The sequence below is a fragment of the Osmerus eperlanus genome, chromosome 7 (genome assembly GCF_963692335.1).
Source record: "Osmerus eperlanus chromosome 7, fOsmEpe2.1, whole genome shotgun sequence".
Lineage (NCBI taxonomy): Eukaryota > Metazoa > Chordata > Actinopteri > Osmeriformes > Osmeridae > Osmerus > Osmerus eperlanus.
In genome coordinates this window covers 5,287,376-5,315,179 of record NC_085024.1, presented here as the reverse complement: position 1 = coordinate 5,315,179, position 27,804 = coordinate 5,287,376, and the positions used below count along the sequence as shown (strand labels likewise).

The window sequence follows — 27,804 nt, the reverse complement described above, 5'->3', positions numbered from 1 at the left end:
CAGAGGCATAGTCTCGGGGCAGCATCTGAGAAGGCACCATCACCCTCTTCCTTACTAGATTGTGGTGTCTAAAAATAATCTGGTTTGAGGATCTGAGAGACCTCAATGTGTTGTGGAGACTGCAAAGGTCAGAAATATAAAGTGGTGCTAATCCATGTATTGCTCTAAACGCAAAGGATTAAAAAAAATGTAGATCTAATTTGAAGCCGTGAAGAGAGGCCAGAGTGAGGGAAATGTGGTCCCTCTTACTGGAGCCAGTGAAGAACCTAGCAGCTGCATTCTGACCAGCTGGAGGCGAGACCGAAAGACTCCCATACACAAGGAGTTGCTGTGGTCAAGGCGGGAAGAGATTTAAGTGTTTATAAGAACCTCTAAATCTTTGAAAGAGAGGATGGGTTTTCATTTGGCAATTGTCCTGAGCTGGAACAAGTTACCTTTAACAACAAAATGTATTTTTCCATCCAATAATAGGAAGAATTAAAGATTGTTTGGCCTGATTATGCACATTTGTGGAAAGATCCCCCCCCCCCCCCCTCCAGATTACTGGCTATGGTTTCGATTGAGTCAGATGGGCCAAACAATAAATTACATTTAAGTGTATTTTTGGAGGTTTTGGAGTTTGAAAGAAAGAAAGAAAGATAAAAATGTAACACTATGGGTAGGGCTGAATAACTGTATTCATAACAGAAAGAGACATGCAGAATAAAATGTGAAAATGTTTTTTCATCCTTGTGATCTGCCGCTGCATTTTGACTGCTGCATTTGCATCTGCATTGAAAATAAGCTTGTCACTTGTCAATTATCACGGACCATTACCCACGAGTGTGTCTTAGCCTAGGTTCTCCATGAAAAGGCCGTGGTCAGTATGGGCCTCCCATCAGTTCAATGTTAATGTCCCTTTGGGTCCAGTGTCGGCCTCTGGGTTGGCCCTCTTCCCCCTTTTCTCACCCTCCTCTCCTCTTGTGTGCTGTCCAGCTGGTTGTGACCCTTGACCTCCTGACCTTCACTCCTGACCCTTGGAGATGTTCCCACGCCACACCCTTTTGTGTCCTGCTCTCCATGGAAACACAGTGGTCACTCCCTCCTGAGCTCTAGACAGAAGGAAACGCGAGTCAGGTGCACTCGGAGCAGTATACTTACATCTCATTTGGCCTAATCCCAAATCACACTGGACAAGACAAGACAAATACAAGTTTATTATCAATAAAGGACAATTAAACTAAACTTGTTGATACTTTTTAAAACTAATTTCCACATGGTTCACATGAAGTTATGCTGAAGTAGTGCCTAACTCCATTTAATGGAGAATGTTTAGTGTGTTTAGTGTATTCGTGATCATAAGGTTGAGCATAGTGCATCATGAGCAAACTAAAATTCATTTAAATCAATTAAGGGTCAATATTATGCTCACTTGGGTTTGACAACTCCATATTAACCTGTTCCCATGTATACTGGTGAATATAACATTTTACCAATATCACATTACATTTTAACTGTATCTCCACATGTGCATCTCCATTTTTCCTTTTCCCTTTTCCCTTTTCCCTTTTCCCTTTTCCCTTTTCCCTTTTCCCTTTTCCCTTTTCCCTTTTCTCTCTCTCTCTCTCTCTCTCTCTCTCTCTCTCTCTCTCTCTCTCTCTCTCTCTCTCTCTCACTCTTGCTTTCCCTCTCTCAATCTGCGCCCCTCTGCTGTCCCCTCCCTCTATGCCCTCTGTCACTTTCACAGTTAATTGTGGCAAAAGAGATTTTCTCCATTGAGGCCCAGTCTCTTAGGTAACCCCAGTCCTGCATGAAATGAGATGGATAGAGGGAGAGAGGGACATGGACAGCCAGTCAGAGAAAGCAACAGAGGAGAGCAGGCCAAAGAGGAGTGTGGTGACTACAGCAACGGTTTACATTTAGAGAAACAAGTAAAGGAGAAGCAGTGAAATATATTAATACATATATTAGAACACTTCTACAGGACTTATAAGAAGGTGCCGAGAAGATGTAAGTATTAAAATAGCCCATCTACATGAATATCAGAATGAGTTTTGCAGATTCAGTGTTTATCCGGACAATGCTTTCGATTAATTGTTTGTTAGTTTTCTATGAATCATTAAAATTTGTGTTTGCTTTCAAGATATTATATATTTGAATATTAGTATGTGAAGAAGAAGGTTGATTTGAAACGTCTTTGTAGAACCTCTTGAATAGTCCCCGCTCCCCAGGACACTAAGCTGTGGAGGGATTACTCACAGCCTGAACCTCAAAGAAGATTTCATGGATTTCATGTTTTGGGGAGTAGAAGCTCTGATATGATGATTATCTGAGTCCTTTTGATATGGTGATCAATTTTTAAATGGACTGTAATGATACAATCATACAACGATGATAATTGTTGACAATTCATGTTTCTGAGTTGATTTTTTCACAAATAAGAAATAGAAGAACAATTTATTTTTTCTAACTGTGTAATCTATTGTGTACACGTCAACACATCCTTCATTTGAACAATTGCTTGGGCAAATCCAACGCTGTGCTCACAGTGTTCAGTGTTCAATAGGCCGCTCCTGCAGCTGCCTCTTAGGAGTCTGGAGCTGATTGTCCAAACGCAATTCTTGTGTTTTCCGTATCCATGTCCAGGAGTTGTGGATGGACATCATACTCCTGGCTCTTACTGACACCAAGAGACTGAAAAGAGAAAATAACTGAAATGATGGAGTTTATATGATGGGGCTTGCAACATTCAATCACGTTAGGGCCAATGTGTGGTGATAGATTTAGACTGAATTGAACTGCTCAATGTCTGTGTTCCTCAGACATTATGGTATATGTACATGAACGCTACTGAACATCAGTTACTATAAATGGCAGCATATAGTATTATTAGGAAACCTTTCAATTTCACTATATGTTTAAAATGTTTATTATGTTTGAGAAAATAAATAGATGAAAAATGTGATCTCATGCTTCTCATTTCAGGCTTTTCTACTGTAGTAAATTCAAAAAAAGTCATTTTCTTCGTGTATTTCTTGTATATAGTTTATTTTTACAGGGACAGTGTACATTAATCAACATTTCAGTAAAAGTGTTTGCTTTTTGTGTTTTTTGCCAGCCGGATCCTTTTCAACTGCAATCCCTGGGCAGGTTATTAAAAACAATTACAATACAGACAATCAATGAGCACACACAGAGCAACATAGGGCATACAGACAGAGCAACATAACACAAATAGCAACAAGATAAAATCCATAAAAGCAACAGGGTGTTTTCATATCTCACAAGCGACAGACAACAGACAACATGGAAAGTGGCAATATACAGCTTATTATTATTATTATGTTTACAAATCTGATTGTGCTTTGGCCATGTTTTCAAGTCTTTTGTGGAAGTGTGATAGGTGGTGCAGTTATGTCTGAGTGTCTTCCAGACATGGGAAGCTCTCACAGAGAAAGCAGATTTACTAAAGGTGCTTTAGGTGCATGAGAGTCACCTCTCATGGCAGATCTTGTGGATCTGCTGCCATATGTTTTGGGGGAGAGCCAGGCCATTTAGGATCTTGAATACGAGACATGTGTCGGCGTAGTGCACAAGATGTTCCCAACTCAGGAGCTCATGCTTCCTGAGGATGTAACGGTGATGATGGCTGCTGGGCTTCCTATAAAGCACTTTGAGAGCCTGTTTGCAGACAGACTAAATACGTTTTAATGTTGTACAGCAAGCTTGGGCCCAACTAGTCAAGCAGTAAGTGGGGGAGTATCATAGATTTGAAGTACAGTTTGGCTACCTCTGTAGTGAAACAATTCTGGGTAAATCGGTAATGAGCTAGGTTAAATTTGGTTATTTGAATGACCTTTTTCACCTGCTATTTAAAAGAGAGGTTGGAATCAAGTATGATGCCAAGGTACTTCAAATCAGATCCCACCTGGGGCTTCTCCCCTGACACATAGACATCTGGCTCAGTAGCATCTGTTGCCCTCTTTGTGAAGAACATGCAGACTGTTCTTTTCCACATTGAGATGCAAGCACGAGTCACTGAGCCACTTTGTAACCTGGACCATTCCAGTGGTGAGTTCTTGTGCAGCTTGTTGTTTGCTCTTTACATGCACATGTATGACTGTATCATCTGCATACATTTGAACTTCAGACCCAGTACAGACAGAAGGCAGATCATTAATGTACAGGCTGAACAGGAGACGCCCCACTTAGTACTAGCAGTAAAATAAAATATAAGTTCATTTAACCTCTGAACCTCGGGCGTCTCCAGGGCGTCTCCTGTTCAGCCTGTACATTAATGATCTGCCTTCTGTCTGTACTGGGTCTGAAGTTCAAATGTATGCAGACTAAGTGGGGCGTCTCCTGTTCAGCCTGTACATTAATGATCTGCCTTCTGTCTGTACTGGGTCTGAAGTTCAAATGTATGCAGATGATACAGTCATACATGTGCATGTAAAGAGCAAACAACAAGCTGCACAAGAACTCACCACTGGAATGGTCCAGGTTACAAAGTGGCTCAGTGACTCGTGCCACTCAAAGTGGCTCAGTGACTCGTCCCACTTAGTAGTACTAAGTGGGATTAGAATAGAATTAAATGAACTTATATTTTATTTTATTGTACATTTAATTCTATTCTAATCCCACTTAGTACTGCTAGTTTATGTACCCTTAGTATAGATAGTCCACATATTTAAATTTTAGGTCCCTATATGTTTATTGTATGCACCTTCCTGCCAAAGCAAATTCCTTGTCTGTGCAAACTTTCATGGCGAATAAATCCCATTCTGATTCTCCAGTATTGACCCTTGGGGCATGCCCACATCAGTGGGCGACAGCTCATTGTTCACTCTGATACACTGAGTTATGCCTTCAAGGTGTGATTTCATCCATCGCAAGGCATCCAGGAAATGTTGAACTTGGACAATTTAGAGATTGATCATGATCTTATAATGCATACTGCGTTAGCATGCACTCAGAGTAGGTGAGAACTCAGTAAACAGGTTACAGTATTCAAATTCTAAATGTGGATGAGTGAAATAGCATCGATGAGTACAGCCATTAATAGCTGTACTAATTGTTGGAATGCTTCTTCTTCGAATACATGTTTCTTCGAATCTTTATTCAACTTCTTCATATTTGTATTGTTGGAATGCTGCTTAACTATTGTTCTTCGAATCTTTATTCAACTTCTTCATATTATTCTATTTCTTCCGTGACACCTTTCAGCTCCTTCAAATCTTCAGCTATTAAAACTGTTCAGCTATCAAAAAATTCAGCAGTTTCAGGCTATGAGTGCTATGACTTTTCAGCTTTCTATCTCTTATGCTTGAATTAATATAAATCAATATTCATAATATTTTTTAAATGGTTTTGCAATGGAGTTTTTTCCAAATCCTCTTAATCCTCTTAAACTTCAACTTTCAAATCCTTCTTCTTCCTCAATCTTTCAGCTAGAGCAGGGGTCGGCAACCCGCGGCTCTAGAGCCGCATGCGGCTCTTTAGCGCCGCCCTAGTGGCTCCCTGGAGCTTTTTTAAAAATATGAAAATGGAAAAAGATGGTGAGAACATATTTTTTGTTTTAATTATTAAAACTGAAATGTTGAAAAAATATTTATTATACACATTTTTACAGCAAAATGTGTATGTGTATAATAAATATTTTATTTCAACATTTCTGTCAACGAAGATTTACGTCATAGCCTGCGACACACGTTTCTTTCAGCTCGGCGTAATGCCAGACAGGTGGCTGTTGCAAACAAACCGGCGGGTGTGTCATGGGCCATGGATCCCAAAGGGAAAAAGAGAAAGATAGCTGAGGAGAACAGAGGATTCAACAGTTTTTGACCGAATCATTTGCTTTCATTGCCAATGCGGAAGGATTGCCTGCATGTTTGCTTTGTAATGAGAAGTTGTCAAATAACAAAAAGAGTAACAGACATTTCCAGGGAAGGCATGCTACATTTGCAGCCGAGTACCCAGTTGGGAGTGAGAGAAAAAGTGCGATTGCATGAATGCTCATTATGTATTTGTAGCCTACTTATCATTTTGATAGTAATATAGACCAATTATCACCCTACGTCACACCACTGTCAAACATGCTCAACTGCGCATGTCGGCTGCAAAGGACGGACTTCTCCCAGGTATACACTTGGATCAGGTCATCATATATCTCTGGCCACTGGATTTCAGAGCTTGACATTAACTTTTTGAGGCACTTGTCCTTTGAACAAATACATTTACGTTTCATTTGTCCATGCACAAAAGTCACTTGACCCCCGATACCTTAAATATCCTGACCGAGTGATAGGGCAAAACTAGCCTGGCTAACGGAGGTCACTTTCTCAGGCAAATGACGAATGAAACCGGCTCGGTTAAAGAAATCCGAGATGTTGGCTATCTTCAGCAGGCTGGTATCTACAAAAGGTAGTCCTCCCTGACGTTTTTACTGTAGAATGGAGTGAACGGGCAAAACTAGGCTGGCTCGGGCAAAACTAGCCTGGCTAACGAAGGTCGCTTTCTCAGGCAAATGAACAGGCTTGGTTAAAGAAATCCGAGATGCTGGCTAACTTCAGCAGGCTTGTATCTACAAAAGGCAGTCCTCCCTGACGTTTATAGTGGAGAATGGAGTGAAATACAACATTGTGCACACTGCCAGTGAGCGACCCGAGTCTGACTGAGGCTAACAACGTCAAAACAGTGTAACGGGGACTCAGTCTCACTCAGATTGCCAGTTTTACACAAATCACAAAAATAATCGGACCAGCTGGCTAAAAGCAGAATTCCCATATCTCTTTAAAGCTGCCCTGCTTGACTTTTAAGGTGTATAATTGACTGTAAAACTGTAAAATGATGAACTTTGTGACGTGAAGACATAGCTGCCGCATAAGATGCGGTCTACCGGGCGACATTCTCACTCAAATCTCAAGACTTTCGTAACCCAAATCAAAATTCTGATGCGACAGATCAATGGGGAATCGACTTTTCTCTTAAAGGCTGTCCTTCTCGACCTTTTTGTTCTTTTTAAATCGTACTATTTGTATAATCCGTGTACTTCTCTAACCATTATAAAGGCTATCCTTTCCCGGTTTTCTGCAGCCACATTGCGCGCGCATCCCGAATGTTTACAAACAAATAATTGGTCTATAGACACTTACAGCATGTGTTGCCTTCATTATAAGGCATATATAAGGCTTTTAATTTTTTGCGGCTCCAGACAGATTAGTTTTTTGTTTTTTTGGTCCAATATGGCTCTTTCAACATTTTGGGTTGCCGACCCCTGAGCTAGAGCCACCATTTAAACTTTAAAATGTTAACAAAACCCTAAACTATTTTTAAAAAAATCAGCTTTTTTATATGTTTTCGACTTTTTTCAATATCCCTGATTATGTTTCATGAGTTTTTCAACCCGTTTCTGAGATTTACATGGGTGTGTATGTGAGAGCCTAGAGTGCTGACTGAAACACTAGAAGCTAGTACACTAGGAGCTTCGAAATCTGGTTAAAAAAATATTTGCCGGCATTGCCACAATTTTCACTCTTCATGCTTCGTTTTTGGATCAATAGATAGCAAATGTTGTGCTGGTCGTAGACAGTTGTCTGTGGAATCCAACAGACTTACAAATTTGTTCAGAGCCCCGCTAGAGCTAGTGCTCTCTAGCCCCATAGAGACCAATGCAAATCTGGTGACAAATTTCTCAGAGAAAGCAGAAGGTACACGTTTTTGAAATTGCCGGCCCGGTAGAGTCGTATTTTCTGACCGCACAGCCATATAAAAGGATATCTCTGGTTTCGGCAGAGTCTTGGGTCTCGGAAAATATCCATATTTTTGGGATTGGACATACAGTTTTGCGTCTAGATAAACGTGTTTGAAGTGTGGATTCTACATTTCTGTTATTCTCTCTGCCCTCAGCGCGTTAGCAATCATAGCTGCGCCATGGCAACCACACAGACGCGCACCACGAATTATGAAAGCAGAAGGTACAAGTTTTTGAAACTGCCGGTAGAGTAGTATTTCTGACCGCACAGACATATAAATGATATCTCTGGTTTTGGCAGAGTCTTGGGTCTCGGAAAATATCTGTATTTTTTGAATTGGACGTATAGTTTTACGTCTATCTTAACTTGTTTGAGGTGTGGATTCAAGGTACATTTCTGTTATTCTCTCTGCCCAGCTCGTTAACGGTCACAGCTGCGCCATGGCAACCACACACACGCGCCACTCAGTCTCTTAGGTGATTGGTATTAGTTTATTAGTGGAGTCACAAGACGGAGCTATTTAGTCAACTCGTCTCATTAAAAGACTAAGAGCACTACTACACAACTACTACCACTACTGATACTACTAGTGCTGCTACTACTACTGCACCTGCTACTATATCTTATGCCACTACTACAACTACTAATTCTGCAGGTGTTGCTAATATCTCTTTTACTACTATTGCTAATGGAACTGTTTTATTCTACTACGCCACTGATACTACTGTATCTGCTACTGATATTACTATCCCAACTATAATTTCAGCTACTAAAACTAATATTCTACTACTTCTATAGTTTAACAGTTCCGCTTTCAGCATTGTATTTAAGCTCTTAGCTTTGTTACTGTAGATGATGCAGTTCAGCTTCAACACTGCCTCTTCTGTGTGACTCACACATTTTTTAAATTCATTTCAGCTTGCGGGTATTTTCTCATTTCAGTTTTTTCAGCAATTTTTTAAAATTCATTTCAGCTTTCAGCATTCCAATGCATTTTCTGCAGGAAATGCACTTTCTAGTTTTTTGGGGTGTGCCAAAATATCAAGCTGCTTAAAAATAGTATTATGCAAGTAGCAGTTCAGGTCTGTATCCTCCTAAAAATGAGAGTTAGGTAAATATGGAATGTTGCCAAAGAGGGAAAATGCAGGCATCTGATTGAGAACAGGCCTTGAAATTCCTTGAAATCACATGACTTAGGGGGAAAACTGCCAGTTAGATTGTGAAATAGTGAACGATTTCCAAAACTCTCTTGTCAAGCCAAACAGGGTAGAGAACTGTGTTGTTTTTATTGAATTTGGCAGCGTCACTGCACATTGTACAGTTTTTCGGCATTTTTTATTCAACATAACATTGAATACATGCACCAACCAACATTATTTTCATGAGAATCAGAGAGAAGAAAACTATGCAAAAAGAAACATTGTAAATGAGTTATGGTGTGATTTGCCTTCTTCCCTCATATTATAATTTGAATTGAAATACAAGACAGTGAAGGACCTTGAATTGACCTACACTGGACACCAACTGGTATTTTAAGGGGGGGAAGTTTTTGTTTTGGTAAACCTCATTGAGAAACGTTGAGAAATATTGTTGAGGTGGGAGGTGCTTACAGTATAAAAGATTTGCAGGACAACAGAGGGGATTCATTCTGTGCACAGCCCTCCAAACAGGGAACATGGGGTCTCCCATCTGTCTACTGGTGTTCCTCGTCTTAGCTGTGGAACCAGCACAAGCAATAGAAAGGTACAGTAAATATTTCAACAGCTGCAAGAGGGCATTATCAGTCCTGTTGTCTTTTTTTTTTGCGTAGATCCAATGAGGCAGTTTTGTTACTCACCTCATGAGTTTAATCCTTGATGTGAAAGGTCAATTCAATTTCCAGATTTTTGCCATGAATGTGCTTTGTTGAAATTCCTATGAATCAACTCTGGTCTTTCAGCTTCTTCATCTCAGCTCCCAATGTGTTCCATATCGGAGTTAAGGAGCAAGTTCTGATCCATGTGGGGGAAACCCTCCTCAATAAACGTGTAACTGTTTACCTGGAGGTCGAGATAGGAGGGACACTGATCTCAGAGAGGATCAGCACAATCTGTACTCAAGTGGGGCAGTTTCAAACAGTGGAACTAGAGGTATGTGCAAAATGTGAGATGGACAGCAGACCCACAACTTGGAACAATACATATATGTGAATCCTTCATGTTAAGTATGTTTTCAGATAGACAAGGAGAAGATGTCAAAAGTAGAATTCCTCCGCGGTAAACCCCCCTATCTCTTGCTGGTGAGTGAGATTGCCTCGGTGGAAGGTAGACAGTTTACAAGGGTCTTAGTCTCCAAACACCAAGGCTACATCTTCATTCAGACAGATCAGCCCATCTACAATCCCACTCAGAAAGGTAAAACAAGAATTTAAACAGAATTTCATGCATAGCAAGATACTTTTATTCATAAACAGATGGGTGAAATATCATGTTTCTTCTCTTAACAGTGAACTACAGGGTATTTACCTTGGACCACTCAATGAGACCTGTAGATGGCATTTTTCAATTGTCCGTTTTTGTGAGTAGAAACATTTTAATTGTTGGCTTGTTGACCTTGAGCACAGATATCTGGAGCTTCTGAATGTGACATTGATGTTTAACTCTGACAGAACGCAGCGGGAAACAGAATAAAGAAGGCCCTCCTTAAAGCAACCTCTGGAATTTTCAGCAGTTCAATGAACATTCCTGATGTGTCTAAGTAAGTCCAGAGAGCTTAAATAATGTGATAAGATACCAAAGCATTACAAACACTTCAGAATCATACATTGTAAAAAGCCTATTTGCCCTACAAAAGATTCTAATATTTGTTGCTCTTGTTTATTGATCGCTATCGTTGATTGCTATCATTGATTGCTATCATTGATTGCTATCATTGAGTCATGTCACATGTAAGCCATGCCATACCTATACCTGCATATCTGTTCTAGAATGGGTACATGGAGGATAGTGGCCCACTATGAAGATGATGAAAAGGAAGCTGCCATACGAGAGTTCAGAGTCCAGAAATTTGGTGAAATTCTGTTTCCTAAGATTCAATTGAAGTTCCATATTCTGCATCTGACTATTTTATGTTTGATAGAAGTTTTTCACTGCTTGCCCATTTGAATGTTTTAGTGATGCCCAGCTTTGAGGTGACTATCCTTCCTGAACAAAATTATCTCCTGGTGAACCAAGACCTCCCCTTCACCATCCAAGCCATGTAAGCCTCAGTTCCAACGTCTGCCGATTTCTACAATCAAACACACGCAAATAGAAAATAACATGAAAAATTACTTTTTCATCTCTCGATTATATACTATGATCTGAAACCGCTTCCCGACCCAGGTACTCTTATGGGGAAACTATAAAAGGAGCCTTCCACTGTCGAGTGGGAGTAAGGACAGTCAACCAGGGGTCAGAGGGTGAGAAAGAAACAACTGTGTTCATAAGGGGACTAGAGCTAACTGGAACGGTAAGGGAATACACTCATTTCCAATTGAGTTCTTTAGCACGACTGTCATTTCTTCTAAAGCGATTTACAATAAGTAAGAGAAATATGTCTAAGAGAAAATGACCTGACTGCACATCAAGTTATCCTAAGTAGAGTCTTCGATAATTCCAACTGACTTCTGCAGTTACAGTACTTGAGCATTGGACACACGCATACATGTTTAGCTCGTTCCAAAAGTTGAGTAATCATGAGAAGACATGCAGCAGAAGAAAGTTACTTGATGGTGAGGTCAAATTAGGAGGTTTTCTTTATAAAGGTGATTTGTATTATTATTTATTTGAAAGTAGATACTGAATGTGCTTCTGTTTGACTGAACCCTTTAACCCCAGGAAGATGCTTTCACTTGATACCTACTCGCATTCTGTCTCAGATCATTAATGGACTAGGTGCTACAGAGCTGAAAGTATCCCGCCTAGATGAACTCCTACAAAACAATATGAATACAAGCCTGTCTGACCTGGACCAAAGCGGGGCGAAACTTCACATCGCTGCTTCTGTCAACGACATCACCAGTAAGGTTTGGCACAATCGAACACAGTACAATACAAAAACAGCATTCAAATCTAGCAGGGATCAGATAGTGACGCAAGTGATCACCTTTTTGCTATGGGGTCAACATAATAAAAGCAGGGCATAGGGCATCTTGGAATCCATTTAGCAGACAACATGCTAATACTGGTGTACGTGTGATTTCCTTAGGTGGTGAGCTTCAGGAAGCAGAGGTCTTCCTTCCGGTGGTTTCTCAGGTTTACTACGTGGATCTGTCCCGCACACGCTCCCATTTCATCCCTGGTTTCCATCTCTATGTGTCGGTAAGGAGTGAGAATTGAGCGCTCCATCCATGGTTCCGATTTTGACGTGAAAAACACAAATTCGATGTTTTGGGGATTTTTTTTCAAACTAGGTGGTGGTCAGCCTCCCAGATGGATCCCCAGCAGAAAAAGTGAAAGTAGATATTCAAGGTGAAGGGATCCAGAGGGAACCCAACAATGTTCTAACCAACCAGCAGGGTGTAGCAGGGAGCACATTAGCTGTCCCAGCTGATGCTAAACAAATAACTGTCCAGGTTTGTATGACACAACAGAGTTTTGAAACACCACATTGCTACATTTATATAGGCATCAACAAATGCTTGCTATAACTTAAATACAACCTACCAAGTAATGGCATTTTGTTTTTTCAACAGGTGACAGTAGATGGCCATCAAAAGAATAAAATTATCAAACGTGTCTCATCTCCTAGTAACAGCTATCTGTACATAAGTGTGCATCACACCGATTGGTCTGTGGAAGAACCCTTTGAAATGACATTCCATGCAAACGCCAAACCCAAAGATGGATACATTTACTACATGGTGAGAGTGTCTATCCTTGATTACAAACCGAGGATCTGCAGAAAACGATAAACACTCTTTTTGACACAGAGAAAATATCTGTTATCTCTGTCCCTGGTGCTTAGGTTTTAAGCCGAGGAGTTCTAATTACGCAAAAATCTGTCAGAGCAGGAGGGCCTGTTACAGCCAGCTCCTTCCAAATTACACACGCTATGATTCCATCCTTCCGTCTGATTGGCTTCTACTACCTCCAGAATGGTGACATCATCGCTGACTCTGTGTGGGTGGATGTCGAGGATGAGTGTGAGGGCAAGCTCAAGGTTGGTAGCCAGTCCATGATGATGAAGAAGACCATGTAGCATTTAATTTAAAGACAAGAAACAGTGTCTCTTTTTTACATGGTTAAAATATTGTGAAAAGTGTGTGAGTGAAGGTGTGGTTGTCTATCATATCCAGATCTCAAGTCCAACATCTGGTCCGTATTTACCAGGGTCCCTGACAAAGGTCACAATAGATTTGGAAGGCCAGAAGGGTAAAGTTGCGCTGATGGCTGTGGACAAAGCCATCTATGCTCTCAATGCCCAGAACAAACTCACTGCCAAACAGGTGACCCGCAAATCAACGAATATATAAATAAATAAATGTAAATATGCAGCTCCAGCTTGCTGAGCAAAATATTAACAGATTTGAGGCTATATTAAGTTCTGTGATCAATGATAATACAAGCAATAACTGTATTCACATGTCCCTTTTTAATCACTAGATTGCAAAGTTCTGTATGTTCCGTAAAATGGGAGATTATAGTGTCTTGTTAGACTCGTTCAGTCTGGATGTTCATCTGTCTGCACAGGTCTTCTCCTCTATGCAGTCCTATGACCTGGGCTGTTCCTATGGTGGAGGACAAGACATGGCCTCTGTTCTCAACGATGCTGGTCTCTCCTTCATGTCCGCCTCAACTGAGAAGTCCCAAAACAGACAGGGTACGCCAAGCATCAGTGAGAGTAGAAATATCTATTCAAGTTATGTTTGGGAAAAAATGTACTCTCTTTTATGTGTTTTTTATCCCACCAAATTTATTAAGTGTTCATGTAACACCAGGATGGTTGAAACAGGTCCATCTTATGGACTTACATAAACACTCGACAAGTAAAATATACACTCTTGGTTTTAAATGAACACTTTACAATGTGCTGTGTATAACTGTAGAAAGGATGTTTTCTCAGGTTTGGGCTGTCACAAAGACTTCAGGAGACGCAGGCGCTCCCTGAATCTACAACTGGAGATGATGACCATAAGTACTGTTCTTCCTGTAGTTCTTTCTTGAAACAGCACACACATTCCCACAAGTTCAATAACCTCTTCCTCTCCGTCTCACTGTCAGAATCAAAGTATACAGATGACAAGTTGCAAGAGTGCTGTGTCCGTGGTCTCACACTGATCCCAATGAGGAGGACATGCGAAGAAAGGGCAAAGAGAGTGTCACTGACCGTGAAAGACCCAAACTGCACTCAGGCCTTCAAAGATTGCTGCCTTCAGGGGGAAAAGCTAAGAGACACAAAAAAGAAGGAGGACGTTATCAAAGGCCATGGCAGGAGTGAGTATGACAGTCATAAACAGCATTTTGCAAACAATGAACCAAACTTTTGACCAGTTTGAATGTATTTGCCTCCTTACTGTTAATTTGGAAGGAAACAGTGTTGGTTATACTACGGTACTGTATCAAAAAGTTTTTAGAAACAACAGGATAAAAAGTGTTTAAAAAGGATTCAAAAGTTTTATTGTGATATTCAGTCATCTCCCTTCACCAGCGGCCAGTGAAACTGACATTGAGGAATTCTTCTTTGATGCCTCCCTTCAAAACATTCGGAGATCTTTCCCTCCAAGTTTTGCTTTCACAGTGATTGAGGTGGATGGTAAAAAAGAGTAAGTAACAGGAGATTTAGTGCCTTACTCACCTCCCTTCCTAGTCAAACGTAATTAACTATTATGATGTGTTTATCTCCTAGTCACACTCTATCTCTGCATGACTCCATAACCACCTGGGAGATTCAGGCTGTCAGTTTATCAAAAACTCATGGTATGACAATCGTTCCCCATCCATGTGTTTAGAAGATACTGAACAACCTGTAATTATCTGTTGCCAGAGGTAGAAATAGCTACCAGTAACAATAGCCATAGCCTTGACAAAAACTCTGAACAACTAGCGAGCTAGCCTGGCACTTTAATCCATCAATAATTCCATGTCCTTCCTTCAGGTTTTTGTGTGGCAGAGCCTTTTCAGATGACCGTGTTCAAGAATCTGTTTGTATCACTGAGACTGCCGTACTCAGTTAAGCAGTATGAGCAGCTGTCCATTGTTCCTGTCATACACAACTATGGGGAAAACCCTGCAGAGGTAGGTTTGATAACCTTCACTTGAAACCCGTTCTGAGACATGGCAACCGTCTTTATAAACCTCTGACAATTACCACGCTTCGTTGTAGCTTGCAGTCCATATGGTGCCGACTGAAGGGCTCTGTTCTCCTGGATCAGCCTCCATATCTACTTATGTCAACATCACTGTGGCGCAACAATCTTCCAAATCAGTCACTTTCTCTGCCGTACCCATGGCAATCGGCACCATACCTATCACGATACGCATCTACAACAGAGACAACAAGCTTGGCGTGGATGCAATTGAAAAGCTTCTGAATGTTAGGGTAAGCATAACCCATACCGTCAACCTATGTGTCTGAATGAAAGAGAAAGCCTGAGTGAAATTATATAAAATACACTCTCTTTGGATCATGTGTCATGAACCTGAGCTTGTTCAAATATTAAAATATAATGATTTGGGTTTTAGACAGAGGGAATAGAGGAGTGGAAAGAGGAAAGTCATGTTCTTGATCTGAAAGGTAACATCATTATACAATCATCTAATACACCAAATGATTGGCCTATATTGAAAAGACTTACCTAACCATAACCTGGTACTCTGCTTCTCTGTTAGGGGGGAGTGATGAGTTCGCTATTAATGGACAATTACCAGACAACAGCGTCCCTGGCTCCAGAACCAACATCTTTGTCAGGCTAGAAGGTCTCATTAATGCTCCTCAGATATGAACTTTTCTTACTTTGTTTCCAGTTGCTCAAAATCCTTTTTTTCTCTGACTTAATGATTTAATTTCCAGGGGAGGGATTTGGCAAAACCACAGCCAAAACCCTGCTGTCTCCTGAAGGGGTTAAACGCTTGCTCAAGCTCCCTACTGGCTGTGCAGAGCAGACGATGACTAAATTGGCCCCCCTGGCCCTGGCCTTGCGCTACTTGGACATGTCCCAGGGCTGGTTTGAGCTTCCTGCAGGAACCAGAGATACTGCCCTCCACAACACCGAAAGTGGTGAGGAAGAAGAGGGGTGTTGCACAATTATTCTTTTGAATCTCCTCATTCCTGTGAAAATGGGCTTATTCATGAGCCATGGATGGAAAGTCATTTAAAAACAGTTGACGTGTTTCACTGCGACACAGATTGTTAAAACGACTGTCGCTGGTCAATTTTTCCTCCTTCCTTCAGGCTACTCGAGGATTCTGACATTTAAAAAGAACGATGGATCTTACGGAGGCTGGACTAATACTCCATCCAGTTACTGGTCAGTTCACACCTTCCTCTGCTACCATCTTGTACTGTTAGAGCTGAAACATATCCCTTAACCACTAGGCTTCTACCCCTTCACTCACTCTTTGTGATTCTAAGCATACCTCATACACTGACATCGGTTTGTCACTATGTTTTTCCTCCAGGCTGACTGGCATGGTTGTGAAGGTGTTGTCGCTGGTGGCTGAGCGCCAAGCATTAGTCAGCGTGGAGAAGGGAAGGATTGGCCAGGTTCGGGTTGTGTCTCATGACGACATCACGGTTTCGGTTCAATACCTCCTCTCAAAACAAAATGATGACGGCTCGTTTACTGACCCTTATCCCGTCTACAACAGAAACCTGCGTGTAAGAAATTGAGATGGAATGAAAGTTATCTGTCAGTAGACCACTGAATGAACATTTGAGTGTCAATTACAACGTCTTACCCTACATTAGGTGATATGATTATAAAAAAGACAAAGCTGGAAGCTGAATCTGTATTTGTCCTATAGGGGGGTGTTGGAGGCATAGGTGGAGAAGTATCCATGACTGCTTTCATAACTCTTGCCCTCAATCGGTCCCTCGCCTTCTTACCCGAGAAAGAGAAGAACGATGCGGTAAGCCAGACACAGATAAGTCCTGAGAACCCATGATAACAATGGGGATACTGTATGTACTAAATGTAACTGCATCCTATGAGAGTACATCAACAATTGTTGCCAGTGAATTAAGCGGCTCATTGTGGTGGCTTTGGGTCTTATTTTGTGTAGAAAGACTGTGGTTACCTAGCCAAAGACACAGACCACGAAGAAGGATATATCAAGCGATAGCTTTATATGAAATAGCAGAGGTTGCCATACAGGGTATACTCAGGTACTTTTCTCGTGCATACAGGAATCAGAGGAAGTGCTAAACTGGTGTTAATTTATACTAGAGCTCCCCCCTGGTGGTATAACAAAAGAAACATTACAACACTCGTCCCCACTAAATTCCAACATTCCCCGAATACAAATCAACTCGTTAAATTAAGCTAAGTTAGTGTCATTGTCTTTCATAACCTTAATTTTAACAACAATTATGTTTGGCATATACACAACTGGCACAGTCAATTCAATTGAACACATACAGTGATTAACCCACAATCAGTCTGTCTGGAGGCTTTCGAGCACGCTGTGACCTGCGCACCATCTCCGGGGCTGTAGCTGGCACTGCCGGTGTAGGTGTTTCGGGTGGTTCAGGTGACGGGGTCACAGGAGGGGTCTGTGGGTCCATAGTCAACTGTCCCCCCCCCCCCCAGGGGCCGCCGACCCTTCCCCGAGTGACCTTTCCTCTGGTGAGATACTCCCACAGTAGGCTGGCTCACCAGGGGACACTCGGAGGTGCGGATGATCTCTGGGCTGATGTCATGACGTAGGCGGACATGGTCTTGATGTCTGCGGAACACTCATCCATCAGTCAGCTCAACAACATATGAGAGAGGACCTCTCTGTGTCAGGATCACCCCAGGCAGCCATTTCTGACTAGAGTTGCAGCTGAAATTTCTCACAGACATTGTCCCATGGTTTCAGCTGTCTCTCTTGTGCATGTTGATCATGTCCCTCCTTCTGCTTTTCCTGCTTCCTCATCACCGTGGCCTTTATGTCTGGACGCAGTAGGTCCAATTTTGACTTAGGCCTACGCCCCATCAACAACTCTGCTGCAGCCCGAGCAGTAGTGGTCTGTGGCGTCAGACGGTATTTAAACAGAAAACGGGAAAGCCTGGTGCTTAGCGTGTCACCTTTCATTCGCTTCAGACCCTCCTTCACCGTCTGGACAGCTCGCTCCGCCAATCCATTCGAGGCTGGGTGGAAAGTAGCTGTATGAACATGCCAAATTCCATTCTGTTCCATGAACTCACCAAACAGCTCACTGGTGAATGTCGGACCATTATCCGTGACCACAGCGTCAGGCAGCCCATGAATTGCGAATATTTGCCTGAGCTGGTCTATGGTTTTGGGGGCTGTTATGTTGCTCATGATGTGCGCTTCTATCCACTTGGAGTGGGCATCCACCATTATGAGAAACATCTCCCCCATGAACGGGCCAGCGAAATCCAGATGTAGTCTAGACCAGGGGTGGTCTGGCCACTCCCAGGGATGCAAAGGGGCTGGCGGTGACATGCGCTGATTAGACTGACATTGTGTGCATGATTTCACCTTGGTCTCCAGGTCTAAATCCATCTTTGGCCACCAGACATAGGACCTCGCTAGGATCTTCATTCGCGACGTACCCAGATGGGTCTCATGTAGCTCCTCCACAATCTGCCAGCGACCTGGGGGAGGGATGACTACTCTCGCCCCCCAGAAAATGCAGCCATCCTGTAGGCTGAGTTCAGTCTTGCGTGTGGCATATGGTTTCAGTTCCTCACTGTCCACCACCCTGGGCCAGCCCTGTAGCAGGTAAGTCTTTACTTTGGACAGCACCGGGTCTCTCTCTGTCCACTGCTTGACTTGGGCTGCCTTTACTGGTGTCTGTGACAACTTCTCTAATGAAAAAACAGTCTCCAGAGGCACATATGTTGAGACCGGTGTCTCAGGCAATGGCAGGCTACTCAACGCGTCAGCGTTTGCGTTGTCCTTCCCTGCTCTGTACACTATGCTGTATTGGTAGGCTGACAAGATGAGTGCCCACTGTTGGATCCTTGCTGATGCTAGCGGCGGAATGCCACGCGTTTCACTGAACAGGCTCATCAGGGGTTTATGGTCAGTATAGATCTTAAAAACACGCCCATATAAGTACTGATGGAACCGCTTTACTGCAAAAACAATGGCTAGACCTTCTTTGTCCAACTGTGAGTAACCTTTCTCGGCAGCTGTCAGTGTCCTTGAAACAAATCCCACAGGTTTCTCTGAGCCCTCTTCCATGACATGTGAAAGGACTGCCCCCACTCCATAGGGCGAGGCATCACATGAGAGCACAACGTCTTTATCTGGATCATAGTGAACGAGCAGCTTTGCTGAATGAAGGAGTTCTTTCACCTCGGCAAACGCTTTCTCCTGCTCCGCGCACCACTGCCACTTTGTGTCATTGTGCAGCAGCTTGTACAGTGGGGCTAACACCTTCGATAGATCCCGCAGGAATTTTCCATAGTAATTCACCATACCCAGGAATCCCAGGAACCCCTTCAAAACAGGAACGATGGGTGCTGCCCACCTTGAAAACTGGACAGGCTCCACGATGCCAAGCACCTGCAAACGTTCCAGCTCCTCCTCCACTTTGCTTTTCATTGCATAGGGCACCACTCTGGGCTTAAAGAAACGTGGCGCTGCCTCTGGGTCAACATGCAACTTCACAGCCACGCCCTTAAGTGTGCCCAGTTCTTCTCTGAACACCTCACTGTGTTCTTCTCTGAACACCTCACAGCGCTGCAAAATGTCCTCTGTCGTATGAGCATACTTAATATCATGCCAATTCAGTTTAATTTTGTGAAGCCAGTCCCGACCCAATAAACTAGGCCCCTTACCCTTGGCTATTACACATCTGCCTTGAGCCCTCTGACCTCCAGCTGAAATGTTCACCTCCAACACCCCCAAAAGAGGTATAGCCTGACCTGTGTATGTCCTTAGTCTGAGTGTTGATGGTTTAATAGGAGGTGGCTTGTGTCCCCATGTCCTCCTGTAGGTCTCCTCACTGATGACTGATGCTGTAGCCCCAGACTCAATTTCAAACATTATGTCCTTTCCTTCGACAGTCACTGTTGCATAATAGGGCATGGACGGTTCCTCATTGGTATCCACAGCAAACATGTTGAATGCACAGGCTGCCTCTCCTTCATCTCCTTCAAGATACTGGGTGGGCGCTTGATTCTGCTGGGCTTTCCATCTTTCATTCTTTGCCCTATTTTCAACACCCCTGCACTTTTTTGCTAAGTGTCCCTTTTTATTACAGGCATGACATACAGCTTCTTGGAATTTGCAATCATTTGCATAGTGTGCCCCTCCACACATAAAACATTCAACTCTCCTTGCTGGTTTCACAGCCTCTCTCTTTACATGGTGCACAGCCTGTGATGGCGATCCTATCTGACCACTTTGAATGTCCTTGGCATTATTTGCCGCCACTTCCATCCCCCGCGACATTTCCAGTGCCTTCTTGAAACTCAATGGTGGGGGTTCCCCCAGCAACCGGCGCTGAATGGCGTCATTGTTAATGCCGCACACTAATCTGTCCCGGAGCATGTAATCTAAAACTGCCCCAAAATCACAATGTTCTGATAGCTGCCGTAATTCTGCAACAAAGTTAACTACAGACTGACCTGACTTTCTAAACTTGTTGTGGAATTTGAACCGCTGGACTATTACCGATGGCATACATTGTGGTGGTTCCCAACGAGCCAGACCAGGCCAGCATATGGAATTTCCCCCGGTTTCCTCGGTGTGGCTAAGTTCCTTATCAGTTTGTAAGTCCTTGCCCCACACACACTCAGGAGAATTGAGCGCTGTGTAGCCTCCTCTGTTACTCCATTAGCCGCGAAAAAGTGTCCCAAACTTTCCTCATACTACATTTACAATTTACATTTAGTCATTTAGCAGACGCTCTTATCCAGAGCGACTTACAGTAAGTACAGGGACATTCCCCCGAGGCAAGTAGGGTGAAGTGCCTTGCCCAAGGACACAAAGTCATTTGGCAGAGCCGGGGATCGAACCAGCAACCTTCTGATTACTAGCCCGATTCCTTAACCGCTCAGCCACCTGACTCACTCTGTCCAGTCCTCGCCCCCCTCCACAAATTCACCGATCGTTCCAAACGTAGCCATCTGAACACGAGGCTCTCCTGCCGCCACTGGTACTCTGAGCTGTTGGCTCCCGTCTCCAAGCTCCACTTCACTACTTTCACTCATGGAGATAGCCACCTAACTTGCACACTGTTTTTAGCTAACGCTAACAGACAAAACGGAATGTAAAAAAAACATCTTCCAATTTACCTAGTCGCCAAAATATGTGGTAACCTAGCCAAAGACACGGACCACGAAGAAGGATATATCTAGCGGTAGCTTTATATGAAATAGCAGAGGTTGCCATACAGGGTATACTCAGGTACTTTTCTCGTGCATACAGGAATCAGAGGAAGTGCTAAACTGGTGTTAATTTATACTAGACCTCCCCCCTGGCGGTATAACAAAAGAAACATTACAACACTTGTTACAACAATTGTTGCCAGTGAATTAAGCGGCTCATTGTGGTGGCTTTGGGTCTTATTTTGTGTAGAAAGACAGTATCGTAAATTCCACGACCTACCTCCGGTCCTGTCTCGATGGGCTGGAGAGGCCCTACGCTGTGGCCATCACTGCCTACTGTCTCGCAGTCTGCTTACCAGACCGCACACAGGCACAACCCGCCTGGAAAAAACTCCAAGGATTGGCCACAAAAGGTACAAGGGAAGAACTACTATCACATTCAACACATCAGTCAACATTTCTCTCCTCCTGTGCCTCCCCTGACTCCTCTTTGCCTCCCCAGATACGAAAGGCTGCCGGGTTTGGAGGGCCAATGCAGAACTGGTGAGCCAAGGCACAAAGGCCTTAACCGTGGAGACAACAGCCTATGCCCTCCTGACAGCAGTAGCTCACAAAGACTCAGAGTGGGCAGAGTCTGCGGCTTGCTGGTTAACCACCCAGGAGAACTATGGAGGAGGTTTCAAATCTACACAGGTGAGGAGTATCCTGCCATCGAGCCAACCGAGCTAAAAAACACGAAAACATCTCATACGGAAACACAAGCCGTCACCCTTCACCTCTGGGTTTCTCAGTTTGCTTGAATCCGCATCACTGATATGCTGCCACTGTCTGTAGGATACTATAGTGGCACTGGAGGCTCTTTCAGAGTATGCCTTGGATATGCCACCGCCCCCAGTCACAGAAGTGGAAGCCTCGTTCACTGTTAAAGGGAAGAGCACAATTCTGAAGCTATCACTTGGAAATACGGATGACAAAGTGGAAACAGAGCTAAAGGTAGAACATTGAATAACATACACAGACATACACACACACACACTTGTATAAACCTGATCCTCTCTTGTTACTTATTCCTCAGCCACTGATGGGGAAGAATATTGATGTAATTGTCAAAGGACAAGGAAAGGCCAAGATGAAGGTAATTGAAGGGCTCCAAAGGTACTGAGAATAGTTGCAATCGATCCATAATCATTTGAAGTCAATGCAATCTTATTGTGTTTTATATTACTGTTCTGTCCGGCAGGTTTTAAAGGCTTACCATCTCATAGATCCCAGGGATGACTGTCAAGATCTAAAGATAGAGGTCACAATAGTCAAAGGTCGAGTGCTGTACACAGGTGAAAACTCAACATGGTTCTGAATCTGATAGAGTTAGCCTAATACTAAGAAAGGGGATTCATGCAATAGGATTTGTCATGCCATTTTCGGCGTTGGTCCTGTATTTCTCACACGGCTTCTCTACGACCAGACAAGGTTCCTGATTATGCCTACGGAGAGGACTATGGAGAGGAGGCGAGGAGGGAGGAAGAGGACTTCCCCTCATCATCTATCGAGTGGTTTGATGCCCGCACCAGACACAAGAGAGATACAGAGCAGAGCATTGAAAACGAAGTTCTCTACGAAGTATGTGTCAGGTCAGTTCTAGAGATAAGAATCCCATTAGTGCTCTGATTGCCAATTGCAAGTCAAATTGGTAATATCTTCAAATGTGAACTCTGAGGATCTTCAAGGTATGTAGTCTACTTCCAACCGTTTACTAACACACATACAGCAACACACTTTCTCGTCGTTGTATATTGTGCTATGACGGAGCTGTAACAAACCTCCATACCAAAGTGTGCTTTCTCTCTTCACAGTTACAGTCTGAGCAGAAACCTCTCAGGAATGGCCATTGCAGACATCACACTGCTCAGTGGCTTTGAGGCACAGACTGACGACCTGGAGAAGGTCAGTCACTAAGTCTTAGTGACTAAGACGTGAAAGAACCTTCTCCACGGCTTGAGGTTAGGGTTAGCGTAAGCTGCTCTATGCGTCTTGTCAACATTCGCTTTTGATCTCTGTCAACAGCTGAAGGACAAACCAGAGGAGTACATATCGCACTATGAAACGTCATATGACAGAGTGCTGATCTACTTTAACGAGGTAGGACTTTCTCATCATAGAACTTATCATACTGTACACACCAGGACCTCGTAGAATTGTTCCAACCATATAATACTTATATATACCATATACAAATTTCCCTTTGAGGATGAATACATTTCTATCTGATCTAATCTCTAAACCCCAAATTAATAATTGTCATCTCACAATCTTATTCAAGATGTTCGAGAATGAAGAGTGCATTACATTCAGGGCAGTGCAAAGGATTCCCATTGGTCTGCTTCAGCCAGCTCAAGCTTTATTTTATGACTACTATGAACCAGGTATGAATAACCCTAACCCTTTTATCCATACCTCCTCCATAATTCTTCAACTGAAGTTTCTGTGAAATGATAAAACCATAGTTGAAGTAAAACTGTGTTATTACCTGTTGTATGAGGCTCCCTCTGTCTTTACAGCCAGGAAGTGTGCTGTTTTGTACTCTGCCCCTCAAAGAAGCAAGATGGTCGCTCAATTGTGTGAAGGGAGCGTGTGCCAGTGTGCAGAGAGTAGGTCTTTGTTTCCTGGGCATATTCATCAACATTTCCTCACAGGTTTGAACCGTTGTGTAATCATGTCTAATCGCTTGTCTAAAGGACCATGTCATAAGGAAAGGACGTTTTCCGATAAACCGATGATTGGGGAACAGGATCGTCAGGAACATGCATGCAAATACCCTCTTGCAGATTATGGTCTGTATCACAATAGCTAAACTCCAATGACATTGATGTGGTCATTTGTACAAAATATGAGTTGATTAATACAATGTGGCTTTTTTAAATATTAGGTTACCAAGTTGAGGTTCTTAATGTGACTGTGAAGGGTAATTTTGAGCTCTACACAACTAATGTGGTGGAGGTACTCAGAACAAGTAAGTGTATAGTAACTATAGTTACCATGTAGTAAACCATAGTTACCATGTATAGTAAACCATAGCCATAGATGAGTAGCTGCAATGCCTGTGTTCTGATGTGTTGATGGACCCTCAGACAGAGACATGAAGATGGACGAGAGCCAGATCCGAGTGTTTGCTAAGAGGCTGCACTGTAAAGGAAAGCTGCAGAAGGGAAAGCAGTACCTGATCATGGGCAAAGATGGCCTAACCACTGACACCAGTGGCCGGTAAGTGCATTCAAGATGTCAGGTTTTTCTGATTTATATCCGACACACTCTTTCTCCGTGTCTTTCTCTCTCTTTTCTGTGTGTCTCTGTTTCTGACTCTGTCTTTTGCTGGCTTATCTTTTTGTCTCTCTCTCTCTCTGTCTGTCTGTCTTTCAATATCTCTTCTTACCCACAGGATGCAATATCTGTTGGAATCAACAAACTGGATTGAACAGATACCGAGCCGATGCAAAGGAACACATGCCAGAGACTATTGCGCCTTTTTCAATAAATTTGTGTCTGAGTATAGATTGAGTGGCTGTACCCAGTAAAGAGTTAGTTCTCTAATACATCGTTCTTGACAATAATACCAACATACTGATGAAGAAAGTGTTTTGTCCGTCTCTTCATAAACGGAGTGACTAAGTTCAGTTGAGTTCTGGATTTCAATAAGTATTATCAATCTGCAGATTGGGAGAGGAAACCAGTCTTCTGACCATAAAATGACAACACAACACCAAGCTTAGGTCTCAACCAGGTCTCTCCGCTCTGAAAACCGGAGGACCATCTTTATAGGGCACAAGAATGTAAACATAGATTGTGACAGTCAGGCAGGAATGACGTTACAACAGTCTCAGAGATAAAGATTCACTGCTCCCAACACATGACAACTCTCACACTAGAGAGTTCATAGTTGGAGTTCTCCTAGTAGTCATGACAAGGAAAAGTTTAGCCAGTACCTTCTCCTGACCCCGAACATCCATTAACCTGACACATAGACACAATATACTCTCATTAATAGCAAGCTTACATGAGAACGTACTAACTAGTATCCAATGACTAGTTCTATTGATTAGTGAATAATGTAAGCACACAGGAAATCCCAATTTCTTCCACAGTCCCCCCTTTTGACGTTCAACGTCAACACAACAAACAAGTTTCATAACATTTCAAAACCTTAACAATCAAACAATACTTTATCTGCTACTACTCAGCACAGCATACATGATTATAGGATTTGAAGAAGTATTAGGTAGTACCCAATCAGGCGAAAAGTACAAAGTCAATGAAGTGAATAGCTTTTGTTTAGTTCTCTAGATAGGGCTCTGTCATGGAAATTTTGGAATACAGTTATAATGTGTGTGTTTTATATGAGGAATGTGTTTTAAGGGAAGTCTGAAGAAGCTTAATACAGTGACAGTCGATTCAACCCATTTGGTAGAGATGCCATTTGCAGTTTTATAACTAGGAGACGTGAAGTCTAAGAGACGGGAAGTCTGGGTGACCTGAGAGGGTTCTTGTCACCTGGGGAGGAAGAGACAGTTGGTCTGGAGATGTGGATTCAACTGTATTGTCATTGTGATCTGCTGCTCTGACCCTTCCTGTTGCATTGGGTGGGGTTAATCAAATACTTGTTTGAAGTGGCCCGCACAAAGGATTGTGGGACAAATGGTACAGAGATGTATTGTTTCAAACTGTCACTGAATTGAGTAAGCCAATCATAGACTTGATTACATTGATGGATTGACCTTATAGAATGCCATTTGATCTAACGTTTATATAAGGTAGCGTTTGTGATTGTTCTTCATCACTCTGGCGAACAACCTGTGGCTAGCACCTCCTTCGTTATGACTGATCACAAAGTACTTTGTTAAATCATGATCTGTATAAGCAAAATAAATTTATTGTAACCGCCATCTCTTGACTATTCAAATCTACACAGTGCCGCTAGAATTTTTCCATATCACTTGGTGGCCAGTACGGGGAGATCCTCGTCTGCTCAGTGTATCTCCGACAAGTACTCCCTTAGAAAAGGTGATTTGATCAATCCGGCATAGCCGCCTTTACCTCTATCCAAAATTTTCTGAGAAAGCGGGGCCGATTCGAGGGGGTGCTTGACTGGTTGCACTTTCGCTGGCGCGGGATCCTGAAAGAACCGGTAAATATTCTTTTTTGGCTTCTGTGTAATTTGAGTTGTCTAAATGTGTGTTGTTTAGACTATGGTCAATAATTCGGTTTAGTTAGTAATAGGGCAGAGACCGAAGGAGAGCTGTGTCCTGTGCGTGCAAGTCGTACAAATTGGGAGAACGTTGGAACGTTGGTCCCGTTACGTTAGAGTCGTACAAATTGGGGGAACGTTGGAACGTTGGTCCCGTTACGTTAGAGTCGTACAAAAAAAGCATGCAGGAAATGTGCTGACGAGCGCATAAAGGGTAATAATTCACACGTGATATCGTGCTTTGTGTCTTTAAGGCCCTGGGAAATTGGGTCAGGAAATGTATTGATTTCTGAGTCCCAAGAGTAAAATGGTAAAAAGTATACTTTAGAGGATTGGTAAAGATTAAATTGGTAAAGATTAAAATTGGTAATTGGTAATCAGCTGAGTGTTTAAGAAAAAAAAAGCTTAGGAGGTATTGGGCCTGTGAAATTTCAAAGTAGAGGTTTTAAGTTTGCAACACGCGTGTTCATTTTTTGTTTTAATTACAAGTTATGTTTTTTTGAGGTTAAAAGAAGTATGAGTAACTAATGGTGTCTATTATTCAACCTATATACAAATTACAAAAATCAAAATTTAATTATTTTTCAAAACTTTAATTATTTTTTCGGTTTGAATATTTGTAATTTATGATTGTGCAGTTATTTTCATTGAAAGTTGGGAAGTCGGAATTTAATTGTTTTTAGAAACAAAAAGGAGTAATTGTGTCTTTATTTTCCGTCGTTGGTTATCGTTTATGGATTGTAATTCTGAAAATGAATGGTCTGGAGGCAGAATTGACCTGTCCAAACATCGATTACATGAAGCAAAAGTATGGTAACGATAGTTTATTGCAAATGCAAATATGGATTGTTAAATGTGGATTTTCGAGTGTGGAGTCGTTTTGTTTTAAGGACCTTATTGTATTGCGAAATGGGTTCGTGGAGAGAAATAGCTACACGATTTTTTTTGAAGTGGAGAAAAGAATAGATTTTAGCCTGATTGGAGAGCTTTTTTTTCTGATTGGATGGAGATAGGTAGAGGGATAAAGAAATATTAGGACAGAATAGTGTGGGGAATTTTTCATCTATTTCCCCACAGATTCACGATTGAGATTTTCTGGCTGTTCCGCAAACAAATTTCGCCTCATCCGCAGCCAGGGGTGTTGCGGCAGGATGCGCGGGCGCATGAGGGTTTGCGGGAATGCGAGAACAGAATACGAAGAGGTCAGACATTTGCCATTTCTTCTGACAGCCGGTTATATCTAGGAAAAGTCAAGAAAGTAGGATCCTGGAATGTTTTTTATAGATTTGCTTTGGATTCCCGCAAAGATTTAAGCTTGTGCCTTGACTTGCAATTGCCATTGTGTTTCCAAGAAGGAAAGGTTA

General features: G+C 42.4%; 1 protein-coding gene and 1 long non-coding RNA gene across 4 annotated transcripts; one reads left to right on the top strand and one right to left on the bottom strand.

Annotated features, from left to right (window-relative positions):
- Window positions 1-39: 39 nt before the first annotated feature.
- LOC134024201 (uncharacterized) lies at window positions 40-9,502 on the bottom strand. Of its 2 annotated transcripts, XR_009930861.1 has the most exons (4): window positions 9,344-9,502; window positions 2,527-2,673; window positions 2,239-2,346; window positions 40-1,091 (listed from the first exon to the last, which is right to left on the bottom strand). It is a non-coding gene; the product is annotated as an uncharacterized LOC134024201 (long non-coding RNA). The 2 variants fall into 2 exon arrangements; XR_009930860.1 differs by lacking the exon at window positions 2,239-2,346.
- Window positions 9,328-26,138, top strand: LOC134024200 (complement C4-like). 2 transcript variants are annotated; one of them, XM_062466712.1, is made up of 41 exons: window positions 9,328-9,476; window positions 9,673-9,862; window positions 9,949-10,126; window positions 10,219-10,289; window positions 10,381-10,469; window positions 10,699-10,781; window positions 10,886-10,970; window positions 11,096-11,222; window positions 11,632-11,773; window positions 11,961-12,073; window positions 12,166-12,327; window positions 12,448-12,615; window positions 12,720-12,914; window positions 13,051-13,200; window positions 13,445-13,574; window positions 13,818-13,889; window positions 13,976-14,188; window positions 14,403-14,517; window positions 14,601-14,671; window positions 14,850-14,989; window positions 15,078-15,293; window positions 15,437-15,488; window positions 15,584-15,670; window positions 15,765-15,971; window positions 16,146-16,221; window positions 16,373-16,571; window positions 16,718-16,822; window positions 21,452-21,614; window positions 21,704-21,894; window positions 22,036-22,194; window positions 22,277-22,336; window positions 22,442-22,535; window positions 22,667-22,832; window positions 23,055-23,145; window positions 23,266-23,340; window positions 23,522-23,624; window positions 23,760-23,849; window positions 23,937-24,032; window positions 24,128-24,211; window positions 24,330-24,462; window positions 24,638-26,138. In XM_062466712.1, the coding sequence occupies exons 1-41, from the start codon at window positions 9,409-9,411 to the stop codon at window positions 24,771-24,773; spliced, it is 5,145 nt and encodes a 1,714-aa protein (XP_062322696.1). In that variant the 5' UTR covers window positions 9,328-9,408; the 3' UTR covers window positions 24,774-26,138. The 2 variants fall into 2 exon arrangements, with proteins under 2 accessions (XP_062322696.1, XP_062322695.1); XM_062466711.1 differs by having other exon boundaries at window positions 13,445-13,589.
- Window positions 26,139-27,804: the final 1,666 nt, after the last annotated feature.

Bases quoted from the DNA above. Each gene is read 5' to 3' on its own strand.
- LOC134024200 (XM_062466711.1), top strand. From the start codon at position 9,409: ATGGGGTCTCCCATCTGTCTACTGGTGTTCCTCGTCTTAGCTGTGGAA. The intron at 14,672-14,849 runs GTATGACAATCG...TCCTTCCTTCAG, and splicing joins CAGTTTATCAAAAACTCATG to GTTTTTGTGTGGCAGAGCCT. The intron at 24,033-24,127 runs GTCTGTATCACA...TTTAAATATTAG, and splicing joins ATACCCTCTTGCAGATTATG to GTTACCAAGTTGAGGTTCTT.